Source organism: Bacillus rossius, chromosome 1 (assembly GCF_032445375.1).
Source record: "Bacillus rossius redtenbacheri isolate Brsri chromosome 1, Brsri_v3, whole genome shotgun sequence".
Classification (NCBI taxonomy): Eukaryota; Metazoa; Arthropoda; class Insecta; order Phasmatodea; family Bacillidae; genus Bacillus; species Bacillus rossius.
Window position 1 is genome coordinate 340,530,762 of NC_086330.1, and position 25,343 is coordinate 340,556,104.

Genomic DNA, 25,343 nt, shown 5'->3' on the forward strand with positions numbered 1-25,343 from the left:
AAATTGGTTTTCTGTAAAGTCGGTTTACGGACGATAGTTTAACGTGACAACGTCATAACAAAACATTGATGAAATGATTGCATAGTTTTATGAATAAAATTTAATCATTTTTATTGAATGATCACTATTTCGTATGGATACAAAGAAGGAGTGAAATGAAATCTACAATTTAATTGATAAATTTACTTTTATTTGCACTCAATTCAAATATGTTTATTACTTTAACGAAGAGATTATTTAAATTATTACTTTCATGCATGTTTGCTATTTAACTTCTTCCAATCTGTGTTATTCTGTTAAGAATAGGACGATGATAGGAAAAGTTGGAAAAGAATGGGAGTGTTTCAAGTTTAATGTGCCTCGAAAAAGTCAAATCGATGGTTGTTCCAATCGAGTGGAAGAGAGATAGATGCGGCGCAAGCGTACAATGAACGTAACGGGACACAGCGTAACGGGACAATTTGCGTAACGGGACAATTAGTCATCCTTTTTCGTGTGTGCAGCCGGCGTTCATCGATTTATTAGACGTTGTCACGTTAAAAATAATTTTTAATAATATAATTGTGTACAAATAAACATTACAACTATATTACTTACAAACTACTATAGTTTTCATTTTATTTCTAAATATATGACTAAAGAAATATTTTTTGCTATTTCAACTTGAAAGTTTTCTAAAAAAAAAAAAGTAAAATTCATAATTTTTTTTATCGCAACTGCTAGTGTTCTATCATGCCAGCTGTAACTAGAACAAATTATTTTAAACAAGTAAAATTATCTACAACTTTTAATGATTAAATTTATTATAATAACATATAAACACATTATACTTGCATGCGTTTCCGTAAATTCATAAAATATAGCTGTCGTGCAATCTGTATAAATGCCTCAAAAAAAAAACTGTTGATTACAAACTGTTGTTTCACAACGTTCCACAGCGTTCCTTTGTTACAGTTTATATTTTAGTTATAAAGACGGCTTCTAGTGCTATCTATCGGCTACAAACACCACTACATTCGGTGGGTAGGCAAGTGCACGGTGGCTGCCTAAATATTTATCACGATAATAACTATATCGCGATAATATGTACCTTACCTTACCGTACGATTACATGCTCTTAGTTACATGCTAGGATTGAAATATAAATTGGCATTAACGTTTATCAAAACCTTAAATTATAATAAATAAATGTGTTTATTGACAATAACCTATTATTTTATGATGATTTTTTTAATCGTGTAGAAAAATATGAATTTGTAGAATCATAATTATTTAGGATATTGTTCCCTTAATACGTGGACATACCACTCAAAGTTGAATCTAAACCCACTGCTATCTTGTCCAACAAGAAACTTTGACAGTGTTCCTTATAGAGGGTCCGCTTATGGTTTGCAAGGAACGAAGTCTGAAAAATATTTCCTCGGAGTTTTACGTAGTTTATGGTTCCGTTCCAAAGTTGCCGTTTGAGACGAATGCTGTATGTGTCTCGCGGCGGGGATCTGTTTTGACATTACGCGAGGAGACACTTTGTCTGAAAGGTTTTTCTTTACGGCTCCTGCTCCGCTGGTTCACCCCAGTTTAGCTAGTTCCATGGCGACATCCGCGGAAACTCGCTCCAACAAGGGTCCGTTTCCTTCCGTGCATCCGTCGAGAAGCGAACTGAGCCCACGCAGAGCGCTACAAAGACATCGCGTTCAGTCTTTATTAAAATGTTACTCTTTACATCGTTGCCTGCGATTTATATAGCTATCCACAATTTTTTATGCGCAAACATTTTAGCTCTCGGTATACGGCATTTGGTAGGAGCAACTTCGTGAGAATGGAACGAAGTCGATATGAACAAAAATGTGTCATAAAGATGGCGGACCCCGTATGTAGTCACTTTCGTGAACATTTGGATACATACCAAACGTATTTATGCGCCAAATGAAACTCTATGATAGTGAAACTACCCCTGAATATATTTGGTAAACTAATATAGTCATAGTAAATAGTAGTCTGAATTTAAAATAGTTACCTAAGAAACCCGGTATTACAATGTAATAATAATACATGTTCTCTCTCGAATGTCCCAACAGGCTCAATAGCGCAGCGCAGACAATAAAACAATTTTCGCTTTAAATTTAAGAAGAACGCTTAGCTTACTCAGGGGTCTTCGTAATTTTATCGTTATCATATGTAAATTCGCAGGTACTGAGTTCACTTACTTTGAACATAAATCCACAAGAATAACATCGGTATACAAGCAAAACATCCAAAAGCAGGTCAAAACTACTTCAAAAACACACATATTTCTTTCACGTCTGGAGTTACCCGTGTTTATACCCAAACGTTTCGAAATGGCCGTGATAAAGTAGAACATCCAATTCCATAAACGGCGTCCGGCGACCAGCTTTGGCCATGTGACTACCATAGGCCTATGTTTGGTTCACTGAAGCATGCAATAAGAGGGGAAAGATTTGAAGACGACGACGCTGCCGTCAAACAGCAGTTGCGCAGTTGGTTACTGGAGCGACCATCTTTTTTTTCCTTCCATGTAGAGATCAATAAGCTTCCTATCCTATGGAGAATAAGTAGGTGCAGGCATTTTTCGCGAATAAATCTGAACGCCTGTTAGACTGCAACAAGGTATACCCGTACCAGCGGTTTCTTCCTTGTGATTGGCGGCCGTCTGCGAGAGAAGTCGTTGCCTTTTTCGACTGAGCCACTCAGGACGCGTTTGCTTTCGCACTGAATTACCCTGATTGGTGTTGTATCGTTCGACATGTACCTGAAAGAAATTCACCCAATCACGAAACACAGACGGTGCTGCAGTGGCTTTAACTTTTAACTAGTCTCGGAATCTTTTCGCGAAATATGCATGGCCCTAAGAATAAGTATTTATATCGAAGGAAACTATGTAGAAAAATAATGCATCTCATTGGTAGGGACTGGAAAAATTCGCGGTTTCAATGACCCCCAGGATGGACTCCACAATCCGCTACATACTCAGGAAAATGCACTAATTCATTGGCTACTGACTTGTGAGACCTGTCAACTGGGATGCTTGCCATGCGATACCTTTTTGGTTGAAGGTTTCTCACTGGCTCAGAGCCATTCATATAAAATGTGAGCCAATTACTGAAGAAATGTGAAGGTACACAAGGGCGTAGGAACCGGGGGGGGGGACAGGGGGGACGTGTCCCCCTGAACTTTTTGGGTGGAGGGGACTGTCCCCCCCAACTTTCTAGACAGTGATATTTTTATTTTATAATATTATTATGCCCAACTTTATTTGTAATTTCTTCACTCATCAAATTTTATCTTAAGGAAACAATAATAATTTTAACATCGATGTATACAATGGTTAGATACAAAAACTGCTTGAAAAGCGCTATTTTGCACTTTTAAAATCAAAATTTTCCGGTGGAGGGCCCCCGGACCCCCCGTCTTAGTAAGAGGGGAATGGGGGTTTACATGACATCAAAATCATTATTTGTCCCCCCCAACTTTATGAACACAGCTACGCCAATGAGGTACATGTGTTGGGATTCTAGCATATCGCGAAATGAATACGCGAATTTTTCCGGTCTCTACTCATTGGTATTTCCATAAATCCCCAGTATAAAAAAAAATTCCTGTTTATGTTCGAACTACTTTGGGAATGTAACTTGGGCGCGCGCGCCTGAGTACAGCGAGGTGTTTGTTTTATCCGTGCGAGGAATGGAAACCTGTATCGCGGAGCTACGCCGGGCTCCGAAGCAGGGCTGCCAATCGATCGCCTGGGCCCTGCGCATGCGCGCCCGACTGTGCAATAAGCTGGCTGGTATCAAAGGCAAACGTGGAACAAGGAGGATATTGGGAGAAGGGGAAAAAAAAGAGACGGTTACGCGAGGAAAAGGGCTGAGGGGGATTAGGGAAGGGGAAAATAATAACGAGGGCAAAGTCCCCTTCCCCCACTCCCCTTCTCTTTGCAAGACCCCGAGGGAAGCCAGAACCTGTAACGCTACGAGTAATGAGCGAAGTTAGGTTGCACTGCGCCAGGGTTAGTTCGTACAGAGGGTTTGGGGGGGGGGGGGAGGAGGGGCGCAGCTTCGGAGAGTGTTTCAGTTGACGTAGGAGCGAGGTGATGATCAGCCGAACGTTAACGAACATCCCCGGAACGCACTTTCGCGAACTACCGGTTTTGAATTTCAGACACGTTTCTCTCCGCTGCCGTGCCGTCGGGTGTGTGATGAATTGGGAACTTCCCTGCGGTGACATAGCAGGGTTCCCGCAGACAGGGGAAATGCACGGGATTGGAAAAAAAAATCGTCTTCTATATCTGGAGAACACAGGGAGATTAATAATAATTGTTTGCCAAAATAGATTATTAATTTTTAATAATAGTGTTTTCCTTTAATTTCTCAAAACCAATCTGCATTTTAATGAGAAATTCATCGGTTTTCAAAATTAATTAAACGTATTGAAAGAATCACTCAATTGTGTGTTGATTTGATACATGATTAAATGTCGATAATCATCCACATGCTAACAATCAATAACGTGTTGATTTCAAAGTTTGTAAAACTTTAGTGGTTTAATATTACAAACGGGGAGTGTTGGCTGCATATAATTGATGGATAAGATTGAATATATTTTTTGTTATTTTGGAATATTTATTGGTTAGACAAGCGAAACAAGGAAATCTCGGGGAAATTGTCTCGCGTGAAAGTGGGAACCCTGCGACAGCAACTGCGTGTATGCGTAAATAATTATTCGTGCCCTTCGCATAATATGAAACTTAAGTACTCTCGCTATGCGGCATTTGGTAGGACTAATTATGTGAGAATGTAACAGAAGTCGATGAACGGAAGTGTGACACAAATATGGCGGACCCACGTGTAGAAATATATACCCGTGTATAGTCTTTTTCGCAAACATTAGGGTACTTACCAAACGTATCGGTGTGTCAAATGGAAGTTTATGATGGCGAAACCACTCCGGAATAAATTTGGTAAACTAAAATTGTCATTGTAAAAAAAAATACTTCCAAGTTTTAAAATATCTAAAAATACTGGCATTACAATGATTGTAATACATATTCCCCTTGCAGCATGTCAACGCGCGCGCTCTTTAACCTCAAATCTCAATTTGTCTTACTGTTTTAATAACATCATAATACAATAATATTATATAACAAGTATGGGAATCGGCTCAGCAAGGTAAAGCTTTGTTTGAAGTAATTATTTACGGACTGACTTCAGATGTTCAAGCAAAAATAAATGTACAATAATATATTTAGTGTCTTAGAAGTATAACTTGTATCAGTGTGCGGAATCTTCATGGCACACTAGCGTGCATGCTCCACGAAACGTATTTTCGTCCCAGAAAAAAAACGTCACTTTTTTAATGTGAAAACATCTTGGCTCTCGGTGTACGGCGTTTGGTAGCGTTAATTTCGTGAACATGGAACGGAAGTCGACGGCCGGAAATGTGTCGCAAAGATGGCGGACCCACGTTTAGCAACACACGCCCGTATGTACGCGCACTAGTGTACAGTTTTATCTCTTCATTTTGGCTGCAGAGAACCTTTGACCTTACCTCCCGTCGCGTCGAGATGTGCGCGGTTATCGCGCTTGTACGCAGGCGAGCGTCTCGCGAGCCCCTGCACTGCGCGAAGCAGCAGGATTTGTCGGAGAAACGTTGGAGACAAACGTACGAAAACCAATAACTAGGGACCGGAAAAATTAGCGGTTTCAGTGACCTTTGGGATAGACTCCCCACGCCTCTAAACACTCAACAAATATCCCCTGCTCATTGGCTGCGGACTCAAGAGTTTTCTATACTGGGTTGTCTGTGGTTCGAGACTATTTGGCTGAGGGTTTCTCCCATTGGCCCAGAGTCCTCCAGATAAACCGTGAGCCAACAACAGAAGAATCGCAGAGATATAATAGTTTGAATTCTAGCCTGTTGAAAAATATATCCGCGAATTATTTCGGTCTCTACCAATAACTAGGGCAAGGCATTTTTCGCGAAAAAAAATCTTATCGCATATTAGACTGCAACAAGGTATACGAGCACCAACAGTTTATTCCTTGTGAGTGGCGGCCGTCTGCGATAGGAGTCGATGCCTAATTTGACCGAGCCACTCAAGACGCGCTTGCTTCCGCGCTGAATTACTGTGATTGGTGTTGTAACAGTAGATATGTACTTGAAAGAAACTCACCCAATCACGGAACGCAGGCGATGCTACAGTGTTTTAACTTTCAGCTGGCCTCGATATATTTTCGTGAAATATGCATGGCCCTGCCAATAACTAAGGCCATGGTTATTTCGCGAATTCATTCCACTCCAGGCAAGACTCAACTCACCTATACATGTGTCCCAAAAACTCAACGTCCAGGCTAGGGACATGCATATTTCGCGAAAAAAATTCCTCAGATAGCTGAAAGTTAAAACACTGTAGCATCGTCTGTGATTCGTGATTGGGTGTCTTTCTTTCAGGTACGTGACGGTTTTTACAACTCCAATCACAGTAATTCATTGCGGAAGCAAACGCATTTTGAGTGGCTCGGTCAAATGAGGCAACGACTTCTCTCGCAGACGGCCGCCAATCACAAGGAAGAAACCGCTGGTGCGGGTATACCTTGTTGCAGTCTAATAGGCGTTCATATTTATTCGCGAAAAATGCCTGCCCCTAGCCTAGGCTTTAACCAGAGCCAATATGGTGTTTACGAAGTTTACGAAGCTAAGTCTAGAACTTTCTTTTCGAAACATTTTAAGACGCCACACGTGTATATCTACTAAATAGTTATTTTACAATAACACTTTATAATTGCCTCAATAGCTAGAGACCGGAAAAATTCGCGGGTTCATTTCATGATATGCTATAATCGAAACAACTGTATCTTTATATTGCTTCTGTGATTGACTCTCAGTTTATCTGAAGGACTATGAGCCAATGAAAAACCTTCAACCAAAAAAGTATAGAATCGCAAGCGTCCCAGTTGACAGGTAATAGCCAATGAGCAGGTGGCATTTGCCTGAGTGTGTAGAGGGTTGTGGAGTCTATCCTAGAGGTCATCGAAATCGCGAATTTTTCCAGTCTCTATCTATAGCAAGTTTGATTTTATTTTGGATTGTTATCAATAATACTGGGATTCATTATTGCGTTGAAAAAAAAAAGTGTAGTTGCGGTATATAATAATATGGGGCAGGTGAAAGTTTTAAAACATTTGAAAAAAAAGTGTAAATTTTGAAACCACGATATTTTTTGTTTTATTTTGTTTTGGCCTATCGCATTTTCTCGGCTTGAAGTTGAGTTCTGTAAAATCGTACATATAATCAAGCCTTTTTGGAATACCCATTGTTTGATAACAAGGTCAGATTTTGTAGGTTACGTGCTATTGGGTAACATTGTTTTTTTGTTTGTTTATAACTGGCTCTGGGTCGTCAAGGGCATGTCAAGAACACTGCTGTCCAGTCAACGTGTAGCAGATGTAGCAGATGTTTATATGAGCTCCAAGTTTTGCTACCCAAGGAAGCCGAGAAATAATGGCGGCTGATTTCTGTTTTCGTATGTCGTAAACGCTTCACAGAAAATAAAATTCTGTGCTTTTACAAAACATTCTTATGGATACCAGTTGTCAAGAAATAGTTTGTAAAACTACGAGAAATACATTGAAAATGTGTACAACACAAGGCTATGGTTATTTTTTTTGCATATATGAAATACGTTTTTCGAGATAATACTGAGTATTTCTTACGAAAATTGGCGCATAGCTTTATATTTTAATTAATGTTTCATTCAAACATAGATAGTAGAATATTCGATTATTTAACTTTAATTGTGTTTTATTATACTTATCAATGTGCGCAATTAAAATTGGAAAGCTTTTAGCTCTAACTGTTGGTACCGGGACAACACAAAGCATAAATACCTGGGTAAAAATCCGTTCTTGGTATTACTGCGAATACTATTTTGTAGTGATGCAGTTGTTTTCGTGTGGATGTACAAATTTACATACATCTGTAATATTTCATGAATATTTTTTACAATTTAAAAAAATATATATATATTTGCTGTGTAGGTAACAACGTAAGGCTTCGAGGTGGGAAGCCCGCGTTTGTCGTCAGGAAGGTTGGTGCAGATGCAGAGCACGTCACAAGCGTCGCCTCTTAGTGTGCTGCTGGGGTATCGATCTAATGTGTTGCTAGTGTAGGTGCGCCTCAGGCGACAAACCCTTCTCTCTCTCTCTCTCTCTCTCTCTCTCTCTCTCAACCACTCCCTCCCTACTTCTCTTCGTCCTTCTTGTTGAAGACGTCTTCTTCATCGGAGCTGCTTGTTCGCGTGCTGTCTCGAGCGCTCCATGCACCTCTTGTTCTTATCAAGCGACTCCATTCCGTGTAGATAACAAAGCGACGTCCACCTGCGCTGCAGTCTTCATTTGCCCACGTACAGTTTGGCCGATGGCCGGTTTTTAAACAAATACGTGTACTTCCTACGCCTGTTTAACATATTCAGTCTCACTGAATAAATTAAACGTATTTATTAAATAATGAACAAAATTACTCATACTGGGCTATCTATAGTTGTATAACCATGGTTAATTTCATGTACATTGCATTGCTATGTGGAGTGGAGTCCCGATAATCCGAACTTTGGTAATCCGAAAGTCCGCTTAGTCCGAAACCGAAAGTCAAAAGGAACTAAGGTTACAAAAAAAACATAGTGATACTAAATAATACATATAAATAGGGACACCTGTATTTCGCGATTTCATTTCATGTCAAGGTATTTCACAAAACACTGTAGCTTTTTCTAAGAGTCATGGCAAATTGTGAGGGTGCAGCAGTACGGTGACCACATTCTCATTGGCCCCGTCAAGAGCGGGACGACACCTCTCACCGACCTCAGCCAATAACCACAGGAGTAAAGCTACAGTATTTTGTGAAAAACCTTGACACGAAATGTATTCGCGAAATACAGGTGTCCCTACATATAAATTATATTTCTGAAAATTAAAAGAAAATTCGAAATTAGACACTGTGGTCTTATCGCCCATTTCTTCCCGAGATTCGATTATGTTCAAACATACCTTAATTAATTAACCGTGTAATCACACTTTATTATGTAATTCAAGTTTATTTTAAGAATTATTTTGCTTAATCTGAAAAATTCGTTAATCCTAAAAGGGTCTAGTCCCAATAATTTCGGAATATCGGGACCTCACGAGGTATATTACTCTCAAAAATCATTATCTGTTTGGACTTAAAGTTTTTTTTTGTAAGTCATTCTACGGTTTGTTGTTTGAGTACGCAAACGATTTTTTTAATGTGCTTGATTTCTTAAATAGTTTTAGTGCCCGGGTTGTTAACCTTTATAAGGTTTCAGTTGAAATTATGTTAAACCATCAAACACTCGTAACCTACAAGGTATTTGCAGTTAATGCGCACTTGAAGTCTCAATCTGGAAAAGGAGTAAGGGGGATTTTTGACATTCCGAAACCATTTTCAAGTATTCGCAATGTTAAATATGTTGTGTTTATAGAAAAAGTTTTTAATGCCCTCGTAACATTCTTTTCCTTGATAATAGCAAAATTTTACGGTCACAATTATACGGTTTTAAGGTCACCAAAATATTTTCGCTGCGATGAATACAATTATGAAATATTTCGTAGCCTTAATGTTTTTTGTACTGAAATAACAGAAAAATATGTATTGCTCCCGGCATAAACTGCAAGCTTGATGTATACATTCGTCCAACAATATTTTAATGAAAACAATTTATTAACAGATTTGTTTGAAATCAGGTTAATAGCCGTTTATTTCCCTTTATTAATGTAAGTAAAATGTGGATTCCGAACTATACTCACTAGAACTCATGAATGTAATGGCATCGTTTGATATCACTCCAAAGTATGAACCACATAAATAAAATACAACAAAATTTATTATTTTTGATCTTGAGTACAAACTATTCGTTAAAAACCCGTAGCCTATAGTACCAACTACAATTAAATCTTATTCACTGAGTTCATGGGGAGGAGAAAATAGACTTAACTAAATAAACTGATTTCGCGGAAAATGAACTATTTAGATACCTACCTATTTGTTCATTATTGGTTGGGATGTTGTGTAACCGTTTGTTAGAGATTTCGTTCCCTTCGCTAAGCCGTTCTCATAAAAGTGAAAATTTTCAGCGAGTAGGTAACTAGGTAAGCTATGTAAGGTGTGAATACGAACATAAAATTATTGTCATCTTTCTATTATTGATCAATAAATAGCGTTCAGGGTTTCGCGGACTCGCGTGGTATCAAAGTATAAGTACTTGAAACTTGTATGTATGCATCAAATGCCATTATTATACAGAGTATAAATTCGACCGAAAAATATTTGGCTGCAAGTTCATCACGACAAAATAAGTTGAAATCATATTCTAACTTAATGGTCTAAAAGTGTTTCCCAAGGCTGGTATATGTGAAGTTAGAGCTGAAAAACCTATTTATTGTAAATAACAGCGAAAGTTGTAAAGATAGAATACTGGGCGTCTAGATTATGTTTAATTGAATAAAGTTCTACAACCATTGCGAATTTATCCGCTGTAGAAAAATTATTTCATTAAAACAATTGGTGGTAAAACTTTTATGTCCACGTATTTTTGTGGAGTGTTACACCCCCAGTTATTTCAGTGAAATAATTTTGCTATAGCGACATAATTCGCGGTGGTTGTAGAACTTAAATTGAACATAATCCAAACTCTCAGTGCTTTATCTTAAATACTGTCTCTATTATTTTCAATAAATTGTTGTGATGAACCTGCGGCTGAAATTGGTCGAATCTAAACTCATCCTGTACATGCTTCAAGTCTACTTTGAAGTGACAGGGTTGATCGTCATGATTAGCTTACCGTTATCTTTACTTGCTCCGGACGACCGTGATCTCTTACTTGGCTGCAGCATGGATTGCAAAGAGTTGTACGCTTAAATCCAATAGCATGGTTCTTTTAAGTTTAGAATACTTTTCAGTTCATTTTTACTGTCGTAAAATAATAACACGAATTTTTCAGGTATATATTTGTGACAGTTAACGTTATCGGCGGTTTTATTTTAAGAAATGAATATTCTTCAATACATTTCTGACAAAATTTCTGGGAAATAGTTGGCTAGCATAGTCCTTTGGGGGAAAAAAACTTATTTTATTACAAAAATTTTCATGTAGAATGACAGATTAATGCCTCATATTTAGGGACTGGAAAAAATCGCGGTTTCAATGACCCCCAGGATGGACTCCACAATCCGCTACATACTCGGGAAAATGCCACTAGTTCATTGGCTACTGACTTGTGAGACCTGTCAACTGGGATGCTTGCCATGCGATACTTTTTTGGTTGAAGGTTTCTCACTGGCTCAGAGCCATTCATATAAAATGTGAGCCAATTACTGAAGAAATGTGAAGGTACATGTGTTGGGATTCTAGCATATCGCGAAATGAATACGCGAATTTTTCCGGTCTATACTCATATGAACGTATGGTGCAGTGTATGCACGACGAAAAGATTGTGCACCAGGCCACAGGCTTGCGCTTAGAGACGATACCGTGCTATATGCTTCAGCGAGCTTCGCACTTATCATTCTGCCCCACTACACTGTAAAAAATATTGTACTTTAAGAAGTAAAATCCTTGGAAACCCATTTGCCAACGATATGACTCATAAAACTGCAAGGCAGAGCTTTGTAGAATTGCCAATGGTACAAAGCTCTGCCTTGCAATTTTACTAGTAATATCGTTTGCAACTGAGTTTCCAACGACTATCATTGTAAAAGTACAAACAATTTTTTTACAGTGTAAGGTAAACACACGCATGCTTCCTAATCGGGATCGGCGTACATGCGCGGGATCCGCGATCGTCTCTTCAAAGGTCGGCGAGAAGGGGGTTGGGGAACACGATATTTAGTGGTTGCACCTTAAAGACGGTGGCTGGGTCGTGTTGAACGGCCTCCCTCCAGAGCTCCGGTATTGACAAGCAAGTGAGTGATGACGCCTCAGGCCGATGGACTTGTTGAATACGCTGACGGCCCGTTTTCTTCCCCTTCGACGTCTCCATCTTTGCCGGGAGGGTTGCACGGAATAAACACTCTCGAAGAAGCGAACTGGGCAGCCGTCTCCTTTCATTTCCTCGCGTGAAGATGCGCGCGCCAATTTTGCCCTTATATTCTTCATCCAAAACCCCTCGAAAACACTGAATAGCTCTGACATTAAGTTAAGTGATGAAACAATATTTTAAAGCTATTTTCTGGACTTAAATGCACTTTTTTTCTCAATGGAGTTTACATGGATACAACTATTGATTGTTTTAACCTTTTGGAGTTATTTTTTATAGTAATTTAATTAGTGCGGGATAAATACTTTCAAGCTCAACTCCTAAACGATGTAAGTGTTTTCCACGGACTATTTGTTCTTGAATGAAGGCTCCCTGCTCTGGACACGCCCATGGCGACTCTAAGCCAGTTATAAACTAGGATAAGAAGAAGTCACCAAATCACTTTTAACCACGCCGCAGAATGTGACTTTGCTATTGAACAATGAGCACCCAAGATATCCGTATTTTATTGTTATAAGTGAGAAAAAACAGGTCCGAAAGGATAGCTAATTAATTAACTAGAAAATTATTTATCAACAATATTTACACTATTAATTAAATTATAAAAAAAAAATTTGTCTGTACACAAAGTAATCACGCTTTTAATAAGTCCACTACCTGGAATGCTGCGACACTGGACCAACATTTGATCACACGTAGACTGTCCGCAGATAGCGATTACACACAGTTTTATAGTGATTCTTGTAGCTGTCTCTTTATTGCACCGACACTAACAATGATTAAGTGTCGACACTCAATTTCAACTGTAAAATTCAGCTCCCGTCAGACCCACCTGACGCGGAAGCATCGCTGGACCAACCGACTTCTGTAGTATTCTAAATCCCTCGACAGTGGTTCTCTCTTCTGTTCGTCACTTACGGCGCAGCTTGGTCCGGACACACTGCCTCGCACTACTCACTCGCCCGCGCCGTGACTCGGTTCCCGATGCACCAACCTTCGCCCGCGATGCCCGCTCGTCGCCTCTTTATCACTCGCCAAAGGGCTCACTCACCCTCTACACTTCACTGCTCTCGCAGATCGTCTGCCCCGTTTATATACCTCTCTGCCGCGCTCTGGAAATGTCTCTGAGCCCTCCGAAGTGTCGCGTCGTCAGTCCCTACTTACCACTCGAAGCTCCCAGAACAATGGCTTCCTAGTTACGCCACTTCACCCAGACGGGGATCTGGGAACGTGCGGAACCCTCGAGAGACAGGAATAGAGACGCCGCTCCTAACCGGATTCCCGCAGAGGGAAGGGCGCTAACTGTCCTGGAGGTGGGGTCTCCCCTGGACCCCCTGCTGGCCGGCGCGCCGGGCCGACTGGTCTGCCTCGTTGCCCCGCCTCTAGTATCCTCGTAACTGTATATAGACAAGTTGAGTCTAACCTGGAGTGAAATGAATCTGCGGATTAATTTCGGCTATAGCGATCTATAGCTATATATAATAGCTATGTATAATGATATATATAATGATATGTGTGTATGTATGACTTCGGTAAACTCCGACACAGTTTAACCGATCGCCATGAAAGTTGGCACGTCGAAGTGTTTTTTTCATGGAGAAGGGTTTTTTTTTTGTAACTCGCCACCAGATGGTGCTGCAGCGCATCAATTTATAAAATGTTGAAACGATCGGCCTGAAAATTGGTACACATAGATATTTTAACATGGAGGATATTTTCGCGATATCAATGTTGCTATAACTCTCCGCCAGATGGCGCTGCAGCGAATCAACTTCTACACCGTTCAAACGGTCTCCATGAAAATTGGTATATTGGATTTTCACTGTCCTTAATATTCAATAACAGCAAATAAAGATTTTGAGTGTGATTAGTATTTGGTCGGTGAGTTTAAAATGGAATACCATTTCAAACGCTTTATAGATTCTAGATTACACACACACCATCCATTTGAGATATGTAGAGGTAGATAAATAAACATTGCCAGGACAATGTCTACCGGGCTCTGCAAATAAGAATATAAAGTATTACATTTTATTGAAGTATGTTTTTTACACTACTTTCAAGCATGCGTTCGTTTTGGTGTTGTTGTTTTGCTTGATAACGTTGTATTTTACGTTTTGGATGTTTTCTGTTAAGTGAAATACTGTTTCATTATTGTTTCAGACTTTCAAAAATTGGAACGAGAAGCTCGCATCTGCCGGAAACTGCAACATCCCAATATTGGTGAGTACTCATGGTTCCCTGCTGTTTTTCTACTTTGATTTAAAAAAAAGTTAATTTCTAAAAAAATATTGGGTTTTAGTTGTTATGCTTGTTGAACTTGGTGGCTAGCTGTGAAATGCGCTTTTTTGTATATGCATTTTGATATAAGAATGTGTATATAAACAATTTTTTAAATAATACTATTGTCCAAATTCTATTTTTATGAATCCACATCATCTTTGTAAACTTTTCTACCAACTTCTGATTCAAATCTACATTCTACTTCGGGTTATACGGTGCCACTCCGCCCCCCGAACCCCCTTTTTTTTTTTTTTTTGCAATATCTCGTACTATAAACAATGAACTAAAGCACGTAATATCAGTATCCTATAAAAATTGATAACAAAATATAAGGGACAAACTAATTAAAGATACTTGTTTTAGTACTTTAATATATATTTATTTCTTACAAAACTATATCGCAAGTCAATTATACACGCACTAAACAATAATTTTGCTCATCCCTGAAGTTACTAGTGACACATTACCACATACAATTGACCACATATACGATTTTTCTGTTTTCGATAACTACCTACGTAAAATGTTTATCGCTATTATTATAGCTATTAATATTTCCCTGACCGAAGGTCACTATACTTATCAGAGTAATAGTTCTTAGGTCAGGGGTGATGATCCTTCTAAGAATACGCTTATGGTTTTATTTTGAGCACCTATTAGCGATACCGAACGCTGTGAGAAGCAAGCAGCGAAATTTATAACGTTCACGTGAGGCCTTACTTAAGGCGCTCGAGTTTAAAGTCGGAGATCGCAGAAGGGAGTACCAACTAAATGCAGTGAGAAGTACGGTCCCTAGGCAAAAAAGAATGACCTGGATAATAATTGAAAACATCACTGCCTGTTTACTATTTAATATTTCCGCTTGGCATCGGCTTGGTACATTGAAATACAGAACCATTTACACAAATCTGCAGAAGATCTAGATCTCGCATTAAAGAAAAGGACATCTAAAGTAATCACATATTATAAACACTATATTACGGGTAATTATACAAATATTTAGAAAGCATTAGTTTTTCCCTAACAGGTCCGTTGATTACAATCCTGGATGACGTAATTGTCTATAACTGTTGTTTAGGCACAATTCCCAATGTTTTAGTCAAACCGGACTCTCGTTTCGACGTAATTATGCGAGTCTCACATCCCGCACCACAGCAATGTGTTAAGTCTGGCTTGCAGTTTACGTAAATTCTCACGTAGCGTAAAAAGGAGAAGTAGAGTTTATTGCGCCACATTACGATTCAAGAAACTAGCAAGATAATGAATTTGAGTTTATGATCAGTCAAGTCTCTCTGCTCATTGTTTTTCCTTGAAAAACCAACCCGGTGTCCGGCTGTTAATAGCGGTTGCGTCGAGGCTTACTTGTAGTTGCGCAGCATGGTGGACGATAACCCGGGCTGGGCACTCGTCGATGCGTAGGTGAATGGAACAGCCTTTCCATTTTAGCAGCGGCGCAACACGCCTGCACCCGCTAGCCGAAGTCGACTCCACCAGCCGCCAGCACCGTCTCTCCTCTCGCCAGCCGCAGACCGTCGCAGGTTAACGCGTCACCATGACGTCATAAGGCTCAGCGCGCCGCGCGGTGTTGGCTCGCGGAAACACACACAAGCGCAGCGCCGCGAATGTCCGTAATGCTTTTGTTTTAATCGGTCTTCAGGACGAAAATGAACCAAGTGCCAAACAATCTATCATAACATATTATATAATTAATTACCAAATTAAAAGGACGTTAAAACAAACAAATAATAAAAGTAAAGTTAATGGAGGCGTGGCAAACGCCTCAATATCCCCCCCTTAAAAAAAACTAATTTAACACCAAAAACAAAAAAAATTTAGGTAGCTACGAGCCACTATAAGGCGAGAAAACGGGGAAGCACTCAAAACACGCCATTCAAGCAACAGACCTCAAAGAAAAGCAAGAAGAAAAAAGCACACAGTGAGAAAAAACACGCGAAGAAAAACACATGAGAAAGACAAAGTAAAACAATAATTAAGACCAAACAATGCTTTGTGCCACTTTCCCGTTTACTCGTTAACAAACAACAACAAACTTCAAAAAAAATCTCTATTCACATGACTAAAAAGGGCAAAAACAATCATTTACTTTGATCGGGTGTGAACCTCTTAAGATGACTAATATGCGCCTTACGTGTCTCAAAACTTTTGTCCACACGCTGCAAAAGAACGGTTACTCCCCCTAAATGCCTTATCACCTTGTAAGGCCCCTGGTAAGAAAACTCTAATTTAGCGGTTTTGTGCAGCGCTTTGTTGCTGATGGGAAAACTTTTGCAGAGCACCCAGTCTCCCACCTTAAAAGGATTTTCCAAGCGCCCCTTATTATATTGTTTCGCAACCTTATTCTGAGCGTTCTGGAGATTTTTTATAGCTTCTACCCATTTACCTTCTAATAACCGTGGACTACTGATCGCCCATAATTCCTCTCCTAGACCCCAAACATTTAAAAGAGGGTGTGGTATTTTCCGCCCCAGAAATAATTCGGCGGGAGTGAAATGAGTGGCGTCATGTTTAGCCATGTTAAATCCTAAACTCAGCATATCCAAATTTTCATCCCACTGGCGATGGTCTTGATGATGATAAATAGTAAGTGCAATCTTGATATTTTTATTCACTCTTTCTACCAGGTTAGGGCAAGGATAATGCGGGCTGGTGTTAATGTGGCAAATTCCCCAACGAAAACACATGTTCCCAAATATTTGACTATTGAAATAGGCCGCATTGTCAGAAACCACATTCTCAGGTGCTCCAAAAATTTGCCATATTCTTTGCGTAAGAGCCTTGACAATTCTTGCCGCTTTCATGTCAGATAAAGGTAAAAAAAAATTAAATTTAGTGAAACCATCCACAATAATCAAAAGACAATTATTTCCCTCTCGAGATCGAGGCAAAGGACCAAAAATATCTATGAAAACCTTCTCCCAGGGACGCGTGGGCAGAGAAACGGAGTATTTACCCAATTTCGAATTTACGGTTTGTTTACTTAACAGGCAACTTTCACACGTGTTAACATGATTTTGCACATCTCTTTTCATATCCGCCCAATAGACTTCATCTCTCAATTTATGATATGTCTTGTCCACTCCTCCATGACCCCCAAACGCACTATCGTGATAATATTTTAGCACCATAGGCCTTAAGAGCTTAGGAATATAAAGTCTTTTCTCTTTCCCACTTTGTTGATAATATAATCTGTGCTTCACTAACACGAAATTCTTATTCTTGCCCTGCAGTAAATCTCGCATTATATTTTGCCCTTCCAAATCTTGTTCTAACACCTCCTCTACTTTGTTGAATAGTTCTGGCTCCACAGTAAAACGCCCACACCTGATTACTTCACTCTCGTCTTCCAAATCCTGTTCACCGCCTTCCTCCTCAAACATCCGCGAAAGGGCATCCGCGACCACATTGTCCTTTCCCTTTACATGAATTATTTTGAACCGAAACCGAGTGAGCCTCATTACCCACCGCCCTATTTTCCCTAGTTGTCTCGGATGCGAAAACAACCAGGTCAAAGCCTGATTGTCCGTGTAAAGGTCAAATTCGTCATGCTCTAGATAAGTGTCAAAACGTTCCAAAGCATACACGCAACCAAGGGCTTCCTTTTCATATGTGCTATAACCTTTTTCATGTCTATTAAGTGTTCTTCCAGCAAACATAATGGGTTGTAGACCCTTGCCAAAATCTTGCAAGAGAACCGCGCCTAACGCGACACTCGAAGCGTCAACCTGCACTACAAATCGCCTCTGGAAATCTGGTAACGCTAACACCGGTGGGTGGGAAATGGCTTTTTTCAAACCGAGAAAAGCGGCCTCCTCTACCTCACCCCAATTAAAAATAACCCCTTTTTTTCTTAAATTATTTAAAGGGTAGCACAAATCCGCATAGTTCTCAATAATGCGGCTAAAATAGCCCATCATGCCCAAAAATCTCATGATGCCTTTAACATTACGAGGTCTCGCGAAATTTACAATGGCCTCAATTTTGTCAGGGTCCATTACAATTTTTCCTTCCCCAACAATGAAACTCAGGAACCGAATTTTCTTTCTGGCCCAACAAACTTTTTCAGGATTGACTGTTAACCCTGCACCTCGTAATTTTTGCAAAACCCCTTCCACATGTTCCAAGTGTTCCTCGAAAGAATTAGAAAATATACAGATGTCATCCAGAAAACTAATGACATTTTTAAATTGATATTCTTTCAGAATGTAAGATAAGATACGCGATAAGCATTGTGAGCCAAAATTTACCCCGAAAGGCACTCTTTTCCATTGGTACTGTCCCCACGGGGTAACAAAAGCCGTGAACTTCTTGCTACTCTCCTCCAACATGCATTGGTGAAAAGCAGCATTAAGGTCTAACACCGTAAAATATTTCGCTTGCCCCAAATATTGCAGCACAGTTTCCACCTTGGGCAGCGGGAAACCATCTAGTTTTATGCGATCATTCAAGATTCGGTAGTCCAAGACTAAGCGATACTTCCCCGGTGTTTTTTTTTTTACTAAAAAGGCGGGTGAAGCGTACTCTGAACTCGCTTCTTCTATAACATTTTGCTTAAGTAAATCATCTATGATTTCCCGAAAAACTAGCATTTTGGGAGGTGCACATTGATAGGGCACACACCTCACCGGACGTTGATCAATTAATTCAATCCGGTACGGCATCAATTCACATTTTCCCACCTTTTCCGTAATTACATCGGGATAACGAAAACAAATATCCCTGATTTCGTCCTTTTGTTTTTCTGTTAAGTGTTCCTCCACCCCCTTTAAACCTCCGCAACAAACTTCAAATTTATTCTTGGGTGCCTCAAGACTAATTTTGACTTTTTTATCAAACGCGAAGCATAACCTCCTATTCTTACAATCCACTATAGCTCCCGTGCCCTTTAAGAAATCCCATCCTAAAATCAATTCTTCGAGTAGTCCAGGCATTACCCAAAAATCACGTGTCCAGGCAAAATTTCCTATTTTAAAGTGCAAACGTACTTTCAAGGAGATTTTCCGGCTTTTCCCGTCAGCCAAATGTACCTCAAACCCTGGCTCCGTTTTTAAATTTTTTTTTAGTTCGGGATGTCTCGTTATTAACCTACTCAAAAACGCCTGCTGTACAAATGAATTGCTAGCCCCGGTATCAATTAAACCCGAGACTATCTCCTCATAAAAACTTACCCTGACACACATATTACTTCTAGCTTTCAATACCGCCAAACGATGCTTATTTTCAAAACGAAACCCGCTAACCCTTTTTTTTTGTAAACAATTGCGAGACAAATGCCCCCACTTGCCACAAAACCCACACACTCGTCTAACGTTATTCCCCTGACCTTTACTCTGCTTCTTCTCTGCGCATTTAGCGATGAGATGCCTCTCACTGCCACATGCATAGCACTTCTTTCTAATTTTATATTTATTACTTTGATCATATGCTGAAATTTCGGACTTTACACCCACCTTATCAACTTCACTGCACCTATCCACTCTCGTGACATTCAAGTCCGCTTCCCCATTTATCCCCACGCTACTTTCACCCTCTTTTAAAATGTTTTATTTTTCCTGCTCTTCGCATAAATCGGAAACCCAACACACATTATCCACCTCCACCGCCCAATTACTAATATCGAACAAGCTGGTGGGCCTCTCCACAAAGCTACACTCCCTCCTAATGTGGGGATGCAAGTTTTCTAAGACTAACCGTATCCACTCCCTTTCCCTCATTTGGACATTAAGGGCCGAACCATGGTCCAAAATGTCATGTACATAACTCAAAGTTTTTTCCCCTTTTCTTTGAAAACGACGGGTTTTCTCTATTATAAGTTCCTCTCTAACTCTACAAGGACATAAATTTTCCCATAACGCCTCCTTGCAATCAACCCAGGACATATGACTCTTATAACGCGCAATGAATATATCGTAAGCTAAGCCTGTGCAACGCGAAGCAACAGCTAAAATTAAATCGCTCTCATTGGAAACATAATTTGCGTTAGCTAGCTTGTCTACAGCCATGCAAAACTCTAATATATCCTCTACATTTGCTGACTGCAGTTTCGGAACATTTTCTAATGATCGCAAAGCAAACTTATTTTTTAGAAAATTTGTACTAAGCGAGCCAGACCCACTCGCTTCTGCCTGTTCCGTTTGCCACGAAACTCTTTCTCCTTTCAAATGCGCCACAAACTTCTGTCTTAAAACATCTATGCTTTCGTCCGCACTGTGCTCGACTGACGCAGCTCTTAAATTAGTCATTATCTCCTCTTTATGTAATTTATATATCCAAGCCAATGCCATACTGGTGATATAAAAAATCAATAAGTATCTTAAACACCGAAAACTACCGCGTCTGCGACTCTGACCAGCAGAGTGGCGCAGTTTTGAGGCCTTACTTAAGGCGCTCGAGTTTAAAGTCGGAGATCGCAGAAGGGAGTACCAACTAAATGCAGTGAGAAGTACGGTCCCTAGGCAAAAAAGAATGACCTGGATAATAATTGAAAACATCACTGCCTGTTTACTATTTAATATTTCCGCTTGGCATCGGCTTGGTACATTGAAATACAGAACTATTTACACAAATCTGCAGAAGATCTAGATCTCGCATTAAAGAAAAGGACATCTAAAGTAATCACATATTATAAACACTATATTACGGGTAATTATACAAATATTTAGAAAGCATTAGTTTTTCCCTAACAGGTCCGTTGATTACAATCCTGGATGACGTAATTGTCTATAACTGTTGTTTAGGCACAATTCCCAATGTTTTAGTCAAACCGGACTCTCGTTTCGACGTAATTATGCGAGTCTCACATCCCGCACCACAGCAATGTGTTAAGTCTGGCTTGCAGTTTACGTAAATTCTCACGTAGCGTAAAAAGGAGAAGTAGAGTTTATTGCGCCACATTACGATTCAAGAAACTAGCAAGATAATGAATTTGAGTTTATGATCAGTCAAGTCTCTCTGCTCATTGTTTTTCCTTGAAAAACCAACCCGGTGTCCGGCTGTTAATAGCGGTTGCGTCGAGGCTTACTTGTAGTTGCGCAGCATGGTGGACGATAACCCGGGCTGGGCACTCGTCGATGCGTAGGTGAATGGAACAGCCTTTCCATTTTAGCAGCGGCGCAACACGCCTGCACCCGCTAGCCGAAGTCGACTCCACCAGCCGCCAGCACCGTCTCTCCTCTCGCCAGCCGCAGACCGTCGCAGGTTAACGCGTCACCATGACGTCATAAGGCTCAGCGCGCCGCGCGGTGTTGGCTCGCGGAAACACACACAAGCGCAGCGCCGCGAATGTCCGTAATGCTTTTGTTTTAATCGGTCTTCAGGACGAAAATGAACCAAGTGCCAAACAATCTATCATAACATATTATATAATTAATTACCAAATTAAAAGGACGTTAAAACAAACAAATAATAAAAGTAAAGTTAATGGAGGCGTGGCAAACGCCTCACACGTAAGTATTTTTTTAATATGTACGTTGCATTGGTAGTACGGCAAATTTTTACAGGTTCACTCTTTCATATTGCGTGTTCCACTAATAGTGCATTAGAAAATGTTGTATTACATTATTCAGTTTTCATTTCGGGTTCAGCTTAATGTCTAGTTTATGCACAAATATGGAATCATCTACATTCTTAATATAAATAAATTTTTACTGTTAATTTGTCCACTCGATATGATCCTTTACGAAATTAAACCTGTTTTCTACTTTAAGAAACAGTACGGTTATGGCTATGCATATGGGTTAAAATAATGTGTACCTACTTACATTGTTTATAAGTCAGTAATCAAATAATCATTTCAATATTATTTCTTACGTCATTGATACTCGTATATGAATTTTTTGCGTATGTGTTAACTCTGTTTTGGGTTGACTATAGCCCAATATTTCTAGGTATGTTCTGAATCAACAATAACTATGGGCATATACTTTTCACGAAAAGATTTCGAGCCTAGCTGTGTGTTGAAAGATTGTAGCATCGTTCGTGTTTCGTGATTGGTTGAATTTTTTCTCATAAGCATGTCCACTGGCAGCACACGGATTGCAGCAATGTTGCGTGGAGACAAACGCGTCCTGATTGGCCTGGTCAAACGTGACAAAGGCTTCTCTTGCAGACTGCGGCCAATCACAGCGGAGAAAACTGTTGGTGCGAGTATTCTTTGTTGAAGTCTAACGAGCTCTCATATTGTTTCGCGAAACTAATATGTATGCCCCTAAAAATTACCCATAGCTAGAGATACGGAAATTTCGCGCATTAATTTAGTCGCAAGTTAGAATGCAAACCTTCACACTCTCGCACTGTGCTCATGATTGGACCGCAGTTATTTGTACACGCCCCTCTACGACCGTGAGCCAACGATGCCCGCCTAGGCGAGAAGCAAGTGAATCAGCTAGTGCCAATTAACAAGGATAAAAGTGTTCTCACTAAGAAATCAACCAATGGATAAGCAAACATCGGTTTAACACACCTATGGCTTTGAATTCTACCGTGAGGCCAGACGAATTCGCGAAATTTCTGGGTCTCTACCCATAGCTAAAACAACGATTATTTCGAGAGTTTATATGGTTGACAAAGTAGACTTGAAGCACATATACATCTGTTTCATGTTGCTGATTGGACTGCACGCCTTGAGGACCACGAATCAATTATAAACAAGGAGAATAAGTGGTTACCCAATCACCTGACCTACCAAAGGATGTGACTCTGCTATTGACCAATGAGCAGGGACTGGAAAAATTCACTGTTTCAATGACCTCCAGGATAGACTGCACGATCCTCTGTGTACTCGGACATATTACAACTGCTCATTGCCTTCTCACTCATGAGACCTGTTAACTGGGAGGCTTGTGATTCGATACTTCTTATGTTGAGGGTTTTCCATAGACTCAGAGTCATTCAGGTCAACTTTTGTCCATTCAATGAAGGAGCATGAAGGTAAATTATTTTAGTTTCTATCCTATCACGAAATGAATCCGTGATATTTTCCGGCCTCTGCTAATGAGTGGAGACCGGAAAAATTCGTGGATGATTAATTTCACGACATGCTAAAATTAAAATACATATACCTTTAAGATTCTTTAGCTATTGGCTCACTGTATAATCGTATACTCTGTATACTCGTGCAAATAACACTAGTCCACTAGCTGCTGACTTGTGATTAGTCTCGAATAGTTTGCCTGTGATTCGATACTTCTTTGGTTGAGGTTTTCTTATAGGCCCAGAGTCGTCCAAATAACCAGTCAGCCAACACCTAAAGATGCTTAGAGGTATATGAACTTGAAATTTAGCCTCTCACGAAATGAATCCTCGAAATTTTCCTGTCCTTACCTATTAGCTCTTTTCTTACGATGGTATTTGAATTAGCATTATTTCTTATTAGCGGCAAAAACGGTTTGGGCAAACATACTGGATGACGTAAAATATATCTAAACAGAGGTTTCACACATTCCAACCATTTTAGTCGCTAGCTAGTCGCTAAACGAAAGATTTTTTTGGCCGAGCGCATTGGAAAGTCGCCGCATGTAATTATTAAGTCACTTAGCTGGCAACTGTAGGTACTTGCAAAACGTTGGTGACGCAACGAACACCATTTAACATGGTTACACTTTGTAGACTTTTTTTAATGGCCGAATTTCAATGAAATGAAAAATATGTGTAGTGCATACTTTTTTCATGATTAACTGGCAAAGTTGAAATTTTAACATTTTTGTGCAGTATGGATAAGGAGAACCAAATTGAATAAATGATTGAAAATTATTTGGTTATAGGCAATGCTGGTGACTGTTGCGAGGTATGGTTAAAATATATATTTCAGAATTTATTCAAACTTTTAAAATCATAAAAATTATAAGGAATTTTAAAGGCTAGCTAAAATAAAATATTTTATTTTTCTGAAAGAAATTAAACCATTTCACATAGTAGTCAGTAAAATTTACTCTTAACCTAAAAGTTTCCAGTGTTATATTTCATGTCATTCTCCTTATTCATACTGAACAAAAACGTTAAAAATGCAAATTTTCCAGTATGCTATATATATATATCGAATTCTGTGAAGTTTGCATATGTATGCATATATATACATACATACATAAATATTCATTTTGTGAAAGTTCAGCCACTCAAAAAGTCGGCAAGTTTAACCGTGTAGAACGTAAATATAAAATAATGAACTGGAACGGGACATCCACCATGAAGGAGCCCGCATAGTCAGGGATTTATTTGCTTAAAGTTTACTCTAAAAAAAATTTTTTACTTCTCTAAAAATACAGTTTAAAACGAAGTACGGGAACAAAGCTCATTCGCCCTCAGCTTATGTTTGAATGTTTGCAGTAAACAGACTCCACTCTCTGCTATTTTCATCAGTTTTGAAACCGCCCCCCCCCCCCCCCCCCCCTGAAACTCTGCTCGCCGTATATATGCTCAGATGGACCGGAACCGAATAATGCCATAATGGTTTCAACTATTTTTATGCCTTAGCAGTTGTTTTTTTTCTTTTAATTTTGAAAATTTGCCTTCGTTAAGGTAGATATCACGCATTAGGATATTTTATTTTAAGATACCATAGCAGAGTACCTATTAAGAGTAATATGACGAGTGTAGTCATACTCAATAAAATAATTCAATACTAAACCTTGGGTAAATTAATGTTCTTGTATTGCAACGTTTATGCAACGTTTAATTTAACATTTTTTTTAAAATAATATCCCATTATCGTCCGAAAATGAATTTCGGTAGACAAATTTCACAAAACCTGCATAATTAACGTTTTCAGGTGGATTAAATAGGCCTATAGTGTTTTTGAGTTTTTTGAAAACATTTATTCTAAACATTTTTCTTTCCCTAAGTTGCCCATGTAACTAATCAAATTGTTGCTATTTTTAAGAGTTTTTAAATGACTTCTTTCCGAGCTTTATAGGTATGGTTGTTAAAAAAAAAAAAAGCCATTTATCTGAACCAGTGTTGACCAAGATGACAGTAGTTTCTT

General features: G+C 39.4%; 1 protein-coding gene across 12 annotated transcripts in view; it reads left to right on the top strand.

Moving 5' to 3' along the window:
• LOC134528123 (calcium/calmodulin-dependent protein kinase type II alpha chain) overlaps nucleotides 1-25,343 on the top strand; it is a 349,589-nt gene that overhangs the window by 195,516 nt on the left and 128,730 nt on the right. For all 12 annotated transcript variants that reach the window (XM_063361420.1, XM_063361422.1, XM_063361424.1 and 9 more), the window contains exon 3: nucleotides 14,228-14,287. In XM_063361420.1, coding sequence (XP_063217490.1) covers nucleotides 14,228-14,287 — 60 coding nt within the window. The remainder of the gene's footprint in view (nucleotides 1-14,227; nucleotides 14,288-25,343) is intronic.